The sequence below is a fragment of the Bombus impatiens genome, unplaced genomic scaffold (genome assembly GCF_000188095.3).
Source record: "Bombus impatiens unplaced genomic scaffold, BIMP_2.2 scf_0151, whole genome shotgun sequence".
Lineage (NCBI taxonomy): Eukaryota > Metazoa > Arthropoda > Insecta > Hymenoptera > Apidae > Bombus > Bombus impatiens.
In genome coordinates, this window is record NT_176570.1 from 2072366 (window position 1) to 2090625 (window position 18260).

The 18260-nt window shown below is 40.8% G+C and overlaps 1 protein-coding gene across 10 annotated transcripts in view; it reads right to left on the reverse strand.

Annotated features, from left to right (window-relative positions):
• Nucleotides 1-1047: 1047 nt before the first annotated feature.
• Nucleotides 1048-18260, reverse strand: part of LOC100746923 (max dimerization protein 1) — a 236392-nt gene continuing 219179 nt past the window's right edge. For 9 of the 10 annotated variants that reach the window (XM_012382275.3, XM_012382281.3, XM_012382279.3 and 6 more), the window contains 2 exons: nt 10800-10936; nt 1048-7798 (listed from right to left, as the gene is read on the reverse strand). In XM_012382275.3, coding sequence (XP_012237698.1) covers nt 10800-10936 — 137 coding nt within the window. In that variant the 3' untranslated portion in view covers nt 1048-7798. Of the gene's footprint in view, nt 7799-10799; nt 10937-18260 lie in introns of those variants that run through there. The other variant, XM_012382284.3, reaches the window with a different exon arrangement.

The window sequence follows — 18260 nt, forward strand, 5'->3', positions numbered from 1 at the left end:
AGTAGTAGTAGTAGTAGTAGTAGTAGTAGTAGTAGTAGTAGTAGTAGTAGTAGTAGTAGTAGTAGTAGTAGTAGTAGTAGTAGTAGTAGTAGTAGTAGTAGTAGTAGTAGTAGTAGTAGTAGTAGTAGTAGTAGTAGTAGTAGTAGTAGTAGTAGTAGTAGTAGTAGTAGTAGTAGTAGTAGTAGTAGTAGTAGTAGTAGTAGTAGTAGTAGTAGTAGTAGTAGTAGTAGTAGTAGTAGTAGTAGTAGTAGTAGTAGTAGTAGTAGTAGTAGTAGTAGTAGTAGTAGTAGTAGTAGTAGTAGTAGTAGTAGTAGTAGTAGTAGTAGTAGTAGTAGTAGTAGTAGTAGTAGTAGTAGTAGTAGTAGTAGTAGTAGTAGTAGTAGTAGTAGTAGTAGTAGTAGTAGTAGTAGTAGTAGTAGTAGTAGTAGTAGTAGTAGTAGTAGTAGTAGTAGTAGTAGTAGTAGTAGTAGTAGTAGTAGTAGTAGTAGTAGTAGTAGTAGTAGTAGTAGTAGTAGTAGTAGTAGTAGTAGTAGTAGTAGTAGTAGTAGTAGTAGTAGTAGTAGTAGTAGTAGTAGTAGTAGTAGTAGTAGTAGTAGTAGTAGTAGTAGTAGTAGTAGTAGTAGTAGTAGTAGTAGTAGTAGTAGTAGTAGTAGTAGTAGTAGTAGTAGTAGTAGTAGTAGTAGTAGTAGTAGTAGTAGTAGTAGTAGTAGTAGTAGTAGTAGTAGTAGTAGTAGTAGTAGTAGTAGTATTAATAGTAGGTTTTTCTTCACTTTTTTTTATTCGTTTTTATGTTTAAGCATTTTTTTATCCTTTAGTTTTTCTGGTTCTGATAATCTAATAGACATCTAAAAATAACACCCATTTTTTTCATTATTATTTCATATTTGTATTTTTCCTCCTTATCTCATCTCTTTTTTTATTTTTATTCTTAGTTATCGATCAAGTATTACTTAAAGATTCCTTAAACGTTAGATTGAGGGCCGCGCAACACGTACAGTGAGCTCAAGCGTTTCGCGATTTAATTCGCTGATTTCCTTCTTTTTTTAGGGGGGGAGAGGGGAGGCGGGGCGTGTGTGTGTGTGTGTGTGTGTATATGTATGTGTTTATGCGAGAAAAGATCACCCAGTCACCTCGATGATTTTCGTTCGATCCTCATCTTCATCGATCCCGGATTAATCGATCGATCGTGTCAGGTGTCACGTTTATTCGTCGATACGAAATTTCGTACGATCCGATTAAATCGTATGACACGTGTCGCTAATTAGTTATAACGCACGAATCCGGCAAGAATTCGAACGAATCGCTCGAAACGACACCGAGGTGAGATCGAATAAAAGTTCGCGACACCCTTGAGCTCAGAATGAACCGCAGCTTTTGCATATCGTCGTTTGAATTATACATCTTACATATATTTCTAGCGGCTGGAGTAACAAGTTTGTTGCATTATTTCTTGTCGTTCGTTTCGTCAGTTCAATACTGCATCAATTCATATTGCTGCTGTTGTGATCTGTGCCCAAACCGTCATTCGCGATAAACCATTCACGCTAATTACGCTACGCTCCACCGCCCTAACTTTGTCTCTATATCCCTTTCATCGCAATCTACGTTCCTCACATACGCGCCTGAGGCAATTCTTCCTATGCGTTGGTGCATCGATCTTTCTTGTTACGACCTCCCGCCCCCTCGTTCCAACCGCCAACCCTCTCTTGAAAACTCGAAAATTTCCTCCACCATCTCTGTTCTTTCTCTCTTTACCCTTTCTCCCTCTAGCATTGATCCTCCCCGGTTTCTCTGCTTCCCGTATTTCCCCTCTCTCGTGTTAATTTTAATATCACATTTTCTTGGGAACAGACTGGCCCGATATATCTTTGAAACAGAATCTGGTGATCGCTGGCTATTTCAATCAATGTTCTGCTTTTTCTTCGTTTTCTTATCTTCCTTCTTTTGATGCCAGGCGTTCGACGTTGTAACGATCGAAATTAGATGGCGAACAGTTGACTACAAGCTTCATAGATTTGTTAATTTGCAAATTCATGGTACGTAATATTCAACGCTAACTTTGGTGGAATTATTGAAGAACGAGGAATATAGTTCGGAAAATAATTATAAAGCTGAAGCTCAAGGATGATTTAGAAACACGCGAGCGTCACGTTCAGTTATCAGGAAATCAACATCGATGAAACATCGTCGACACATTGTCGGTTATGCCCATTTCGTGATTCTTGTCTTTCTTGGTTTTTCTCTGATTTTCATCGATTTTGACGGGTAAAAATAAATCACAATACATCGGGCGAGTACGTCCCAGTTTAATATATAGAATACATACATCTTTATCTCGCTACAAGGTACTACGAACCCAGATCAAAAAACGATAAGATCCATCGTTTTTCTTCATTTTTTTTTCTTTTTTGTGTTTTTTATTTTGTTTTCTTATTTATTTCATGTGTATGTGTGTTTCTTCGTAAGAGATATTTTACGGCACGTACAACGACTGGATGGCAACGACGAAACGAAAATAAAAGTTCACGAACGCGTGGAAAGACTGTGAGAAAAAATAAGTGGAAAAGAGTATAATTAGAGAAGGAAACAAAAAAAAAAAAAAAGAAAGAAAGAACTAAAATAAAAAGAGAAAAGAAAAAAAGGGCTATAACTTTCACGAAGGAGCGTTCATCAACGATCTACACGTTGAAGAGACATTCACCGTTTAATAATCACTTAATGAAACTTCTTACTTTGTGAAATCGTTAATTTATTTTTTATTTGTTCTTTATCCCACTCATCAACTTTCTCCAAATAGGTTTTTCTTTTTTGTTATTTTTGTAGTCTTTTTATGTAATTTATGCTTCTTCTTTCTTAATTTTCCTCTTTTTTTTGTATTTTCCTCTTTTCCCACTTTTTATATCTTTCTTCTTGGTGTTTATCGTTTTACCCTTTTGTTTCACATCTTTCTGAAAGGACATGCTTTCTCTTTTTCTTTCTTTCATCTTTTCTTTTTCCTATCCCTCCCCCCGTTTGTATTAGTTTTCCCATCGTTTACCAAAAACAAAAAAGAAGAAAAAGGAAAAAGATACATCTAAACTCGTCGGTCGTGAATCGAAGGTTACCCTAATCATACTCTCTGTCGAAAATCAACGGCGTTTAGTTCTCTTCTCTCTCATTTCTCCGTCTTGTTTCTTATTGTTCGTACCTTTCTTGACAACTTCACGAACGACAGCCAACGAACAAGACATATTAAACGAGAATGAAACAGATATAAACGAAAATGAACGCAAGCAATTACCAACGAGGTAATAGAAACAATTGGATATGTCTCCCTATTATTGGTCGAGCGATGCGTCGCGATTCGATCGTCGCGAACACGATCATCGATAAAGCAACGTGATCACAATAGAAATTTCAGCTTGAATCCTGCTCACGATACGATATTTAAAAGAAAAGGGAACGATAAAAATTGAGCTGCAAACTTATTCGCAACATCTACAAAAGAAAAAATTATATTTCTTAAAATTTCAAGAAACAGAGTAAATTCTAATATATTAAAAGATCAAGTATTGCCGGAAGTTTGACTATTTCTCGATAAAAGTTCGAAAGGAAGATGCATCGCGAAGAAGGCATTTTCGTGAGATTTCCCAATGAAGTAGAAACGATCTGGATGCGTCGATCGCCTAAACTTTCCAAGAGGACATCCGAGGACCTTTCCAACCTGATCGTTTCTCTTCCTCGCTTCCTTTTTTCCCATCTTGCTGGTCGATCTCGAGTCCTACCGTTTTATATTTGATGTGTATACACGGCCGCGGTAAATCTTCTGCAACAACCAATATGATTGCGTTTCAGCTATAGAATAAGGTCGATTGTTGATACAACAACGACTGTACGGGAGTATCATTTATGTTTAATATTAAAAAGTCGCGGCTTGCCTTGCTGAAAATATTTCATTCGGCTTGGTCGCTTTCCTGGTAGGATTCGAGACTTCGACCATGATCTCTGCTCTTATCTTGCTCGTTTTTCTCCATTCCTTCGCATTGTACAAAGTTCGATCCCCGAAAGTACCTTTCTTTTCTTCCAGTTGACTGTCGTTCGCGTTTTAAAAACTGTTTCCGCCTCTTCCTTCACTGACAATCCAATTCGATCGACACGAATTTTCGTCTTCGTCGTCTCTGTTTAATTTTTACATCGACATTTCCACCTTAAAATGTACGATTACGCTCATCGAAGTATCGTCAGATTGTTTGTTCCGCATGTAAAAAATCCGAGGGCACTCTCCGCGAGAAAACGCGCGTTCTCCAGATTCGGTTTGTTTTACCCCACCCCGAGATCCTATTCTCGCGAAAGGTTATACCGCGTAATCTCTCTTTTTTTTTTTAATCTTTTTATTCTTCATTTTTTTCTGCTATTTTCTTACAAACTAACCGCCGTTTAAAACCGTTTTGTGTTTTGCTTTTTTTCGTTTTTTTCTTTTTTTTCTTTATTTCTTCGTTTCTTTTTAAATCAGAGATCACTCGTTTACGTTTGGTAATCAGTCTATCTGGTCTGCGTAAACCTAGCCAGAAAACTCGACTCGAACAACTGCTGCCTCGCTGTTTTCGATCCAGGGGCCGCGGATCGATTTTTTGTATCAACCTGTCGCGAGTAATTCAAAAGTCTAATATAATCTTCTAATTCCCTTCGTTTCCAATTTTGACACCGAACGATCTACGGTCCAGTTCCGATAGCTCGTACGACCATCGATGAACAATCTTTTGGATTAGAATTTCGCCGCTATGCCAATTAAGATATCCATAAAACGATCGTTGCCGAGATCCAGCGTGCCCCTCGTTAAGAAACACGAGAAACGGTGGAACACGAGCCGTTGATCGTCGTCGGTTATCCTTTCTCCACGAAGTTTCACTCGAGCCGCAAAGTGAAAACTTCGAGTTATAATTAGACGATCGATTTTTCTTCATCAAAGCGATCCCTGTCGCGTAACAGGCTTACGCATCGATCGATCCCGTTCCCCGGACCTCTTTGGACCCTTGTACGACCTTATTTTCTTCCAAAATCTTCTCCGCTACGACGTTCATCCTAATTAGTTTTCTCTTCCATCGTTCTCTCACGCACACCAGAAACATTGTTCCCTGTTTTATACCTGACACTCGGGACCCTTCTTCGTCTCCTATTTTCGCGTCTTGCTCTTTCCCTTACCGTTTCTTCTCCACTCCTGACCCTAAAGAAACGCCGATTCCGTGGCTCTGGATGGAAACAACAACGCGTGATCGCTCAACAACAACAGGTAGTGTGCCGGTTCAAGCCTCGAACAACCAACGAGGGACTTAACAGGAATTTGTACTCTTTGAATGCGTGTGTTACAACGAAACGATGTTTAAATGTTTACTTATCACGTAATAAAGATTACACGAACCGTCTCCACCATCAAAGGTGACTCACTCCCCTTAATTATACAAGAATCGTTACGTTACGATTCACGTATACGTGGTACTTCTTTATTTTTCTCACTTTTTTTCTCTTCTTTTTTTCAGGTTATTTTAATTCTTTTTTTTTTTTTTAATTAACTCTCGTGAGGATCCTCTGTGTACGCGTATGTAATGAGTGCTCACATGTGTCCGTGTATGTGTGTACGTGTGTGTATGCATATGCGTGTTCTTACTTTAGAAGTGTGTACGCTTTTACTTCGATCTCGTTTCCTTTCTTTTCTTCGTGTTTTCCTCCCTCTCTGTATCTATCCATCCCTGCCGACTCGTTATTTCGTATAGGTCATACACTCGCGTGTATCCTTCGAAAGGTGGAAGGTCTTTCGGTTTCGTTAATTAACCGTAGGATTCCCGAAGAAATTTGTCGACAGGCTTGTGATTCAGTCTCCCCTGTTTTGGAACGATAATAGTTCCATCCGTGCTTCCTAACTTCGTTTCATCCCTGATTTTACTAATTCGATGTACAATCTTCCATAGCAGCTGCTGCTACCTCCACCTTTCTTCCCTTTTTTGCCCTTTTTCACGTTTGTAGACATCCTACCCATTCCTCTCTTCAAACACTTCTGCATCTTCTCCATTTTATTTTTTTATATTTTTTTTTTCAAGTATTTTGTTTCTTATTTGGTACGCGCGATCACGCAGACTGTACAACGCGACGGAAATGAAGGCTCTTCTTCCGCAGAGGAGTACACCAAAGGCGCTCCTAGTTTAATAACGATCGTCAAAAGGCAGACGATCGAGGATCGTCGTGGAACCGACACGTGAAAACGTTGCTTCTCGCTGTTCGCGCTGCCTATCGTTCGTGTGCTTCCCTCGCGAACGTTCCTTGTTCCTTTTCTTCCTCCGCTTCTTTCATCCCTTTCTTTCCATTGTTTCCAAAGGGTAGGCATACACTCGAATGGAGTTGCTTTTATGAAGAGTAGAGTCGACGACGCGTGTTCCACGACGCCATCGTCGAAGCGCGAACAAAGAAGCGTGGCGCCTCTCCTCCCGTCGGAAGCGAAAACAACAAACTCGCAAAATCAAATCGCTCACCCTGGACGAGCCTTCCGCGATCGGAAGCGGACAGCGGCGGCGATAAAAATCATACATCTCGGAAAAGATAGAGCGGCGAATATTCTCTGTCCTACCCGGTCAGTTTCAAATGCATCGTGCGTGTTTGCAGTTACTTGGACGCGTCCTCGAGACCCATCACGAAGGTATTGCTCAATTTTACACATTGAATTATACGAAAAGAGACCCGAGACGAGGGTCGATCGACGAAGCTTCTAAAAGATGGTGGTGGAAGCGCTGTTTCGCGCCAGCGCGCGCATATTATTAGAATTTCCACGAGTTTCGTCTAACCCCGATCGATCAGTGGCAACGACCGGTCACTCGTCGATCTCTCGCGTCTGATCGATCGTCGTTCTCCGATCGACATCACCCGATTCTTTAAAAAACGCCGTTTCCTCCGTGATGGTTCCGTGTCGAGAAAGAAACGCTCGAAATTCGCTTCTTACTTTCTCCACCGTGCTCTCCGCTCGATAAATTTAGTCTCCCTTAAAAATATGTACAATACTCGATCCACAATTTACACGTGACGTTCGATTGCTTTACGCTCGTTTCTCGCGTTTCTTTCTCTCGTTTCATTATTTATCGCGAGGCACGCGAATTACATACGTCTCCTTACATACGTGGTTACATCCGTCATTGATCTCTTCTTTCGCGATAATCAGTTTCTAATTGAACCTAAGTTCTATCGTAATTCGCCAAAGTGCGACGCGTCCCTGTTCCTTCTGCCCCTATTCTTCGATCTTCTACATTCGTGTCTAGCGATCCTTCAACTTGTTGTTCGAAGTCGTTTTTCTCACTCCTTCCTTCTTCTTCCACGCTTCGTTCTTCTCTCGCAGAGACCACCCGCGTCAGCTAGAAGTCTGTACGTATGTACACGCGCGTACACACCGCTGATGTCGCCTCTTGAACGCCCGTTGCTTGGGCGTCGCGGTGCGCGTCTCGCGACCCTACGAGAGTGCACCAAAGGGGTTGGTGCGTAAGTGCGTGTACGCGAGTTGATATTTCGCACGCCGTCGATCTTCGCACGCTTGGATGGCTTCTTCCTTCGTTCTTCTCTCTTCTTCCATTTCTTCAAGTTTTTCCGCCGCTTCCACCCCGACTCTCCCCCTCTCCTCCCCTGTCGTGTTCACGTGCGTTTCTCTTCTTTCCCTCCTGTTCCTCTCTCCCTCGCCCTCGTTTCCATCGCTTCTTCCTCTTCCTCTGCTCTCCTCTGCTCTTTTGCGCCCTCAAATGCTCTCCCTCCACGTTCTTCCGCCGCCACCGCGCCACCTCTTTGTCTGCAAATAGCCCAGAGGTACGGACGTGAGAATTTTGTTTATCGAGGATCTCCGAGCTGCTTTTTCACCACCCTCTTTTTCTACGCGTTTCGCTCCCTCTCAAACCTCGCGATGTTAGTTCTGGTGGCGGGTTACGATTGTGAAAAAAAAAAGCGAGAGATTTACATTCTGACAGGTTTTCGGTAAATATTTCGCGAGAAACCGAGAACAACCGTTCTTTTTTCGTTCGCGGTGAAATTCAATTCACGCTTGACGGGTGCGTGATAACGTGGGTGAAGATACATCACGATGTAACATAAGAGGGATTTATTCTGTGTAACTATAGCGACAGGCAGCGTTCGCGGAACAATTTACAGTTTATTATATTCACGTACTTGTCTTTTAAACTGCGCGATATTTTGCTTAAAGACGATTCTCGTTTCTACCACCAAATATTAACGAATGAATAATACAGTTCAGTTCACGAATATTCAAAGATTTCTTGCAGCTAACAATATTTTCCATAGTTAGATTGTGTTTCTAGAAGAGAAGGCAGAGATTTTATCTTTTCATTTTCAACCCTTTGCATTCTCGAAAGCCACGGTAGCGATAACGCTTCCTCATAGAACTTGTTATTCTGAAATTTGTTGCACGTTGGAAACACGAAGTGGAAAAATGTTCTTACGAAGTTATATTTTTAAATCAAGTTTTCTGTGAACTGTTCTGAGCGTATGATTCAGAGTGGAGAAATTTCGTGAAAAAGTGTTGCAAGCTAGCAAAGAAATTTTCTAAATGCAAAGGGCTGAATATAAATGTTAAAGTTATATTTGAAAGAATACGGTATGAAGTAACTTCAATTCGCGGAATGAAAAACTCTTCAAAGAACGGAATGAAAATTGCAGATTAAAACAGCTGTCGGTATTACCCCTTTCTCTTTCGTTATTTTTAATCGTTGTTTTCAGTACAGGCCCATTTAACGGAAATATTATTCTCTTCCCTGAATCTTAAAGTGTTTCAGAACAACACCGGCAGGAAAATTAAATTCGCAACATCGCTTAAAGCCACGAGTTTCCGCCAGTAATAAACTCGATTTCTTTTTTAAACATTTCCTTTTCGCGGCATTGTATTCCCAAAAAAAAAAAACGAAATATTCAAGGAAATGATTCAAGGAGCAGCATGATATTTTTTATTACACCGTGATGTATCTTTACTTTATTTTATCTTTACACTGCTCGACACGACGCGTGTTGCCTCGGATATTGCACATTTTTTTTCTCCCCTTTTTTCACTCTTTTTTTACCCGCTAGTTTATCGTAAGATATGGCCACGATAATTACGAATACGCTATGGGAAAATGGCGTTAGGCAAGCATGCAAACTATGTACTTTTTTCTTTTTCGAGCAGTTAATTTTCCGCCTGCGTTTGATTATCTCCCTTTCATTTTATCGTATGTATACTACAATTTTTTCTCTCCTGTATTTTATGTTGGAAACATTATTTTTTTTTCTTATTTGAACCGTTGCACGATTGCTATTCAATAATGAATAATTATTAGCACGAATATACAGCGTGTTCCATTCCATTTAATATTAGTTTGTTTTCTTTCTTCTACGACTGCTAAAAGGACACAGTAGCTTTGGCAAAATTAACGCAGACTTTTATTGAGATTAAATTTTGTTTCAGAGCTGATTGTTACAGTGTTAATCGGATAAATTATAGAATAAATTATCTTATCTTTAGGTCTGTTATTTTCGTTTACGTACCTATACAGAATATGTCTATGAAAGATAGACAAAGTACTCGTCATCTCTTAAATCAGAAACTTGTTAAGAGCAATTATACTCGTTACAGATTATAGTCAAATGGTCCAAAATATCCGATTGATCTTTCAAATATTACACGGACCACGCTGCATATTATTTCGTAGAATGATTAATCAAGATATTGAATTTCAATCAAAAAATTCCCGAAGGAAAATACAAAACGGAACATCTTCATCGACAATTCCATTAATCGAATCTTACGTAAAAACTTGGTGCGGGGTAATTCGCACGGAAGCGTTTCGAGGTCGTGAAAGGCGCATTGTTCAAGTATATGCCGGGCTCACGGTTATTATCCGAAGGTTTGCAGCAACAGAAAGAAAAAATGAAGCTTAAAAATGGAGTTCTTGTGCACCGACCATTCGCGTTTACGATATCCACGTTGTATACGCGTTTGCAAAATGGCTCCTATTCAGAAGGTGCTGTTAAGGATGCTCTTTCAACTCGAGCTTTTAACGCTATTAAATTTAGAACGTGACTTTGATATCGTTGGCCCGCGAGAGGAAAAGAGAGCAACAAAGAGAAGGCGAGAAAGAGAGAGAGAGAGAGAGAGAGAGAGAGAGAGAGAGGAGACGGAAAAAAAGAAGAACGGTTTGGCTACCGGTTCGTTGTTGCCAGCCGCATTCTGAATATAATTGGCGCTAAAAAACACGAGTTGAAAGGGCATTTACGCCCTCGACAGCGTGTTCTGAATGCGGACCAATACTTGTGAACACTTCCTGCGAATGCGATATTCAGAAAATCTGATTCGCGGTGATTTGGGTCAGCAACGTCGGTAACGAGTCGAACATTAAAAATTATAATCGTTTTTTAGCGCAGGCGAAAGATTAACGTGCTTGGTAATTTAGTATCTTTTTTCTTATGTTGTTCTTCTCTGCATAAAATTTTCTTATTGAATGCTTTTTTTCATTTTTCGGTACTGTTGTTGCATCTTTGTAATTAAATAGACAAATTATTGATCGAAGAAAGAGGTAATTTGGTGCGTGTAAAAGAAGCTAAGGGGGAGTAAAAATTAATTGCACGTTGAAATAAAATTAGTGCTTCTACATAGAAGAACTATTTCATTTCTTCGATCGATATTAGAATTAGATATTCGAAGACAGAATATAAATCGTAAAGGATCATTGGTTGAAAAACTTTCGTATTCTACGATGCTTAAGGTGTTAATTAAATAATTTTGAATTTATAAAAGATATATCTACCTAAAGATTGTCCATCATTTCGGAAAGTGTCAGCCTGGAGGTGGACATTGCAACGCCACTATCGCTGCTGCTCTGCACACTGCTGTGATCATCGGTGTCCGATTGATTGCTCGTATAGCCGATCACGTCTACTTCATCTGCAATAATAAAGCGAAGGAAACACATAAATAACATTCCGCGAAAGATTCTTCGTTTCTTAAATGCCAAATAGTAGGATTATCTTCCAGTTGGATGTTGTTTGAAGCGAAGTTTGAAGCGTACAAGATTTATTCTATACTTCCAACTTTCAACTTCAAATTTTCGTGCAAGAAATCATTCTTGAAACATAGCTGATGCTCCTATCTTACTGTTCTATACTTATAGCCAATGAATTCCTACGAATATGCAACGGCCACGAAAGATGCATTTATAATAACATATACATATTAATCAATTAGGTTCAAGTATATGAAACTTCGTGTCATCTAGCAGTATTCGCGTGTCATTACAAAAATCCAGTGCTATGAAGATGAAGTATACAGAAGCTGATAAAAGAATGCTTCATTGGAAGATTAAAAGTATGTGCCTGTATCTTTCTTTTAGCCACTGTATCTCTTTTTCTAAGAGATTTATTAAGTACTATAGATAAAATATTAACAGATAAAATCTGATTAAAAGTCTCAAAATCAATCTCTAATTCGGAATAAACGAGGTCCTATTGTACCAGCAATTGCTGATGCAAATTTTCAGATTACAAACGGAGTAAACCAACGAATACGGAAAGAGCGTCGTGGATCGAACAGGTCGTGTCATACGCGGTGATGCAGAGGCAGACCGTCGAGCTCGTTAGATAATTTAAAAAACGCAGGTGCACAGGACGCTTCGTAGTAAATTGTAGACGCGATCGGACAGCTGTGGCTCGTAAATATAAAGCGCGTGGCAACAATCCCCGGCGATCCGGGGGTGTCCGCGTGGATTCTGTCGCAATCGATAGAAACGCGGCGTGGCGTACACGCGCGGCAACCCGTTTTCGAAAAACGTTGCCGGTACACGTGCTGTGCCCGTCACAGGCTTTTCCTGCACGTGTACGCTGTCCAATAATCCCGTTCCCGAAATATCAGCCAATTTTCGTATTTTACCATTTCGCGAAAGCGCGCACTCATCGAATATGCACGCGCGTCCACCCCTCTCTGAATCCACGCCACCCTTGCGAATTTCCGTTGATTCTGTGTAATCCTCACACCCTCACGCTTGGCACACGTTCGCCACAACACCGGTCGATTTAATCGCGCAAAAGTACAATAACGAGGATTGCTCGACAATGTTCTTCGAGTCGAACCACGCGCATGTTCAATTAAAGTGGTATCACGGGTAGGTTCTAGAATGTTAAGAGATGTCTGAGATGCAAGAAGAAGGTTTCGAGACTGTATCATGCGGAGTTTCAGATTAGATCTTCCAAATTTGCTGTTTGAAAATGATACCTTGGCTATTTTAATGTATTGATCGTTTGAGATGGTATAAAACGAGAAACTGTTATTCCTCTTTGTCTACCTTCTCGGTATTCTAGATCAAAAAATTATTTTCAAGCGAGAAAGAGAAATACGATCATCTAATGTAGAGATTAAGCGTAGAGTTTGTTCTAATGTCACCTCAGACCATTTCACGATCACGTAATGTTAACGAGGTCGTATCTTTGACACTAAAGTTCGTTCGAAGGCCAAGGATGATTACAAAGTTTGTATTATAAGTATACCCAAAGTTACATTAAGATGAAGGCGATTGTCCAGGTCGTGTCAGTGACATTTAACCTTATTCAAAGATGAAAGAAGATTACCAAGCTCGTAAATATGATACTCAAAATTCATTCTAACGTTAAGGATAGTTTGCAAGATTGCTCCATTGGCACATCAAATTATTGGAAGTTCAGAGATCGCGTCATTGACACTAAAGATCGCTCGAGGGCCGGAGAAAGGTCGTAAAAATCACCATAAATCATTTCGCTTGCAGAAATTGTTCACGGGTATATATCTATAACGAGGCAGAAATTGACATCACAAAATCATCGATTACAAATTAGCTCGATAGTCGCCGTTTTTCTCGCCCGGAAAAGCTCCTAAGAGCGACGGTTCGCGAAACTTCCCGGCCAAAGATGATAAATCTATTCCTGGGCCACCTTGTGGCGTTATCCGAAAATACCTTGGGCAATAACCATAAAGCATCTCGCGCGCAACTTATTCTCCCTATTGAAGGGAATAAGAGACTACCGGATAACGGGCGTCCACCGGTATGAGGGCGTCCTTTGTGCCGAAAAAATCCGGCCACCCTTTATTGCGCGTCTCCTTGACCTGTAGCAACAACTTTCGTCGGTCGTTGTACCTCGGTGCATGGGATTTTATGAATCGTAACCCGCGACCAGCAAGTGGGAGTCGCATCAAAGTCTCGTTAAACTAGTTTGACGCGGATCGACCGACCCTCGACCTTTCTCTCGAGCCGGTTCCAGCCGAGTATCGAAGCCGTTCGCCGAATTCTACCACGGCCAGGGTGCAGTCAGCGAAACTTGTTCATCGTTCGTATATTGTACGTGAGATTGGACGAGCGCGGCGTGCACAAATATCGCCGTCGAGAGTATTAGAAGTTGGTGCTCCTCGACAATGTACGACGCGATTCTGCTTTCAAGATCGTATTTTTCTTTAGATGAGGAATTTTTCGTTTTTATTAATTATCGGTGATGGAAATGCAAAACTTTTCTAATGTTTTTGTGAAGGGGATATAACGCATTATAATTCAGCCTCCTGGACGATATATGACATGATCAACATCTTTATTTAGGATTGAATTTTTTTAGATTATGGGAAATCATTTTTCTTCTGATTGGTTATTAATTTTAGAAATTATGTTCTATGTGTTTCTGTAAAGAGGATATAATAAAAGGATAAAATTAAAGATTTCTTGCGGACGATATATATATATGAAATGATCAACTCCTTCAATATTGAAATTTCTTGGGTTAGTAGAAATTATTTTTCGTTTTACTATTTATCGTTATAAATTATAGAAACATATCTCTTTTGGGATTCTTTGTAGAAGAGACATTGTACGTTAAAATTCGAGATCAGATTGACAGAAAACACATGGATGCATTTATAGTTCGGTTAGTTAATTCATTCTAGCAATAATGGTAAACGATCTAAAGATAGTATACGTTCTAACTGTAACTGTTTAGTTCCAACGATTTTTTAATTCGTTCAAACGTGTTTCCTTAACGCTAACTCGTATGTGTGGTGAATTAAAGTAGCGCAAGGCCTTTGTTAGCCTGTTGTTGTTAACCTTTCTATTGTGTTTATAAAAACCTTGCGTTAATTATGTATCTTACTGAAGGATCTGGAAAAATGTTCATTAAAATACACTACGATACGTGTAAAAATAAATCCACCTAAGAAATCTGATTTCAGTTTCATTTCAAATAAAAAATTGGTTGGGTCATGCAAACCTAAATACATATGATAAGAAGCTTAAAACATAATTGTATATATAGATGCAAGACATTTATATAGCCGGATAAGTTCACATAATAGTTTTTATAGAATAGTTAATGCAAATTTATTTAAAGAAAAGTTCACGTTAAGCGGATTCAATAGTCTGGAATTCAGTTAATCGGCCAATAAGCGAAGGTCTACTGTTCACTGATTCTCCACTCCACAGTACCCACAATTTCTCATTCGAATAATTGAAGTTCACGTTCAGATAAGTGGATTCAATAGGGACAAGTTCAGTTAATCAAGCACCAACCCCTCGTTCCAAATAAATTGATTTTAATTCCCGTCCTAAAAAAGTTGATTTTTTCACAAAAATTTACGTGCGGTCTATTCCAATGCTTCTCTTTATTGCAGGAGACAAAATTCGTGTAATCGACGAATATCAGTGAACAGAACGTTTCTATCAAAGCATGAATAAAGAGAGACGATGGATGAAATACAGAATATTCAGATTAGGAAGCACGGTATACTACGTAAAACTTCGACTGCGCATCACGAGGATTGTGCATGAGAGATCTATAAGAATTTGATCGAATTAAGAACCGAAACAATTCTATTTAAATCGTTCGGAGATCATCGAGAGTCATTCTATTATTTTATTATATATTGTCAAGTAAAAATCAGTCTGCAGCCCTGCACTCCTAAAATATCACAGGAAACGACATCTTCAGCAAATATTCACGCTTCTTAACGGCGTGAACTCTATTGCCACGAAGAAAAACGTAACCCCCTTGCAGTCCTAGCCAACAACCTAATTACCAGTGCTCATTTTCCGCAGCAGCGGAACGCTTTACAGCTCGAGCCGCGTAAACCGGTACTCTTTACGACGTCACATCGGGATATTTCATAAGACGTGTACTCTCTTCTCGCGCGAATTACCTGTACAGCATAATTAACGGCATCTCCAGCGCGCGAGCTTCACAATATGAAGATTAAGTTCGCGCATAATTACGTATTAATATTATAGAAACACACACCGTGTGTGTCGCGTCACGAAGGCTCCGGCGAGCTCGAAGACGCAGTTGGGGAACGTGATGGAAGTCGAGAGGGTCTTGGTAATTGCGCCCACGGCGATTCCCGATCTCGTTGCGAGAGCGCGCGCTCGCATGAAAATAGTCGATATTGAACTTGGCGATCAGTGTCACGATGAAAACGGCCCTTAAGGCGATATACGTCACCGTTCAGCGTCGTCGAGCGTTCTTTCTCGACGTCCGTAAAATATAACCGCCACCGACACCCACGCGTCGTCGCCGTGTCTACAACGTATGTACACTGTACGTATCGCGTATGTACGAGTGTCTGGTATAGCGTGTACGGGAATGGGAGGAGGAAGATGGAAGAGAGTCGAGCCGGAGAGAAAATAAAAGGCGATTGAAAGGGGCAAGAATGGCGGAGTACAGGCGTACCGAAGAGAAAGATCCGGTGCAAGCGCGAACACGGATGCATATGTGTATATACCGTGACTCGCGAGTTTTTCAACGCGTAGATTTTCTTTTTCGATATGTTGCGCCTGCTATATGAAATAGTTTGGAATTTTATTAGAATATACCCGTACCGACGTTCTGTACGAGTCGAAACAAGTATCTTACAGTCGCCAACAGGGATGTGCAATCGGGAAACAGACAGAAGCTAGAATCTACACGGTGAGAGTAAAAAAGCATAGAGGTACGAACGTACATAGGAGAGGAATTAAAACAGAGGAAAAATATAGAGGAGCAGGTGGAAAAGAATTAAAAGAGGAAGACGGGTAGATCGGAACCGGATAGAACGGAAAAATTAGAGAGGAGGTATCGAACGAGGTACCGGGGTACCGGGAGAAACGCATTGTGCGCGCATACAAGGGAGGAACGCGATAGAACGTGACAGGGAAAGGCTGGCAAAAAGAAAAGAGCGACGGAAAAATACAAGGGAGAAGAAACAACAGGGTGAAACGGGACTGAAAAGGAAGAAGAGAGAGAGAGAGAGAGAAAGGGAGAGAGAGATGGACAGAGAGTGGAGCAGAAAAACGTTCACGGTGGCTGCGCCTATGCGCGACCTCGCGTATACGTATACATACGTATACATCCATTGTCGCATCCGGCCACATCGTCCCGGCCATGGCTCGTATAAATTATCAGAAAGATTTTATCACCCAGTGCAGGCTTTACGGGCACGCCAGTCGGTGCTGCGAGCGAAATAAGAGTATATTTTCGCTGACTGCTTCGCCTCCTTAGCGTAACGTATAGGCGCGAGCACAATGCCTGCTGCTACCAATAAGAAGTGTTTTGTCGACGAAACAAGCTGCTGGCGTGCCCCCACGTTCTTATACATGTGGCTTTCCACTCTTGTTCTCCCCCTCTCTCTCTCTCTCTCTCGTCGTCTTTCTCTTGGTTTCGTCCGGGTCGTTAGGTCCCGCGGGAGAGAGGCATCCTCGCACCGACCACCAATCATCTTACTCGCGAAGTAGTTTGTCAGTTTCCTAAGGGCAACCGGGAAAATTTGTCGTTGCTGTGGGATGTACAAGGACCACGACCAACGAACGACTTGGTCAGACATATTGCTGCGCGAAGCGGGAATGAAAGGTTACACCAACTTATTAACGCTGCCAGAATCGCTAAAATAAGCAATTTATTTTTCATAAAAATTGTATAGATTTACTACGGTGCATTTTTCGGAAGTCGAATTTCGTTGTGGAAGATACGCAACATACGAAAATTTTTTTCACCCAAGTTTCGAAGCTTCAGTAGCGTTCATCCCGCGTACGGTCGATCGTTTCATGCTTCAGTAATATTAACCTTTCACACGCGTACAATCAGTCATTAACGATTTTATCGTAGAAACGAAATAGATATAGAAGGTACGTCGTTCGAATAATTACGAGCGAATCTCAAACACGGTAAAGTACATGTCGAAAGAATAAAAAAAGAATAAAAAAGATTGTTACACTTTGAATATATTCATCCCTCGAAGAGATTAGAACTTAAGGCTCTAGTTGTTGTGATTCACCTTACTCAATGTGTACCGGGGCTAGACAAAAAAGTAATAAATTTCTCTAGATACCGGCGATTTGCCACAAGTCGAGCCATTTCACGCGACTGTACCGAGACGTGGAACACCGGTTTTTAGAGTCGACCGCATTTCTACTTATAAATTGCTGATTTACACGACCGCGATAATGCCATTACTGCTGTGGCTTTCCTCGCTGAGCTTTTTGCCAGCGGTCGCTGCAATCCACAGCTTGGCTAAAAGGCGCTTCGTTCGCGGAAACCTCCCTCCCTTTTTGCGTCATCGCCGCGACGCGACGACCTAAACGATACGTTCTCGAAAACAGTAAGAAACACCAGTCTCACGAACAAATTAATAAATGTCTTTCGCTGATACATTCTTGGAAAATGAATCGGGCGGATATTTTAATTGAATCGTTGATTTAATCCAGCAGATCTTGAATATCTTTGCGATTAGAGGGAGAAAAGGGAAAACTTCTGCGAATGCAAAAAATTATCGTCATATATTTCGTCACTCTAACAACTCCTATGCTATTCATTATACTCAACACTCACGTATCTTCCGTGTACCATTGCCTAACAACAATTCGTTAAACATTCTCTGGCTTTCCAAATAGTCATCAGTGTTCCAAATCAATGGCGGATTCTTTGTATTTTTAACGTAGCAGTGCGAAAGACGCTGCGACGACAAAAATAATTGTAAACAACCAGAGACACTCCTCAACGGTGTGACGCAATGGTGAACGTTTGTTTGGCCACGTCGTAGTTGCGACTAAATGGAAACTGGCAACGCGGAGAGCGTGGATGATAATGGGAAAAAAGCGAGAGTGTTCTTCTCTCTTCCCGAGTCATCTTCCTCGCTCACCGGGGAAGAAAGTGTGTCGGCGACCGAAAATAATCCCTGCCGGTGGTTCGTTAAAAATATTTTCAAGCGGTGAACTCGACACGACGCACGGTACGGC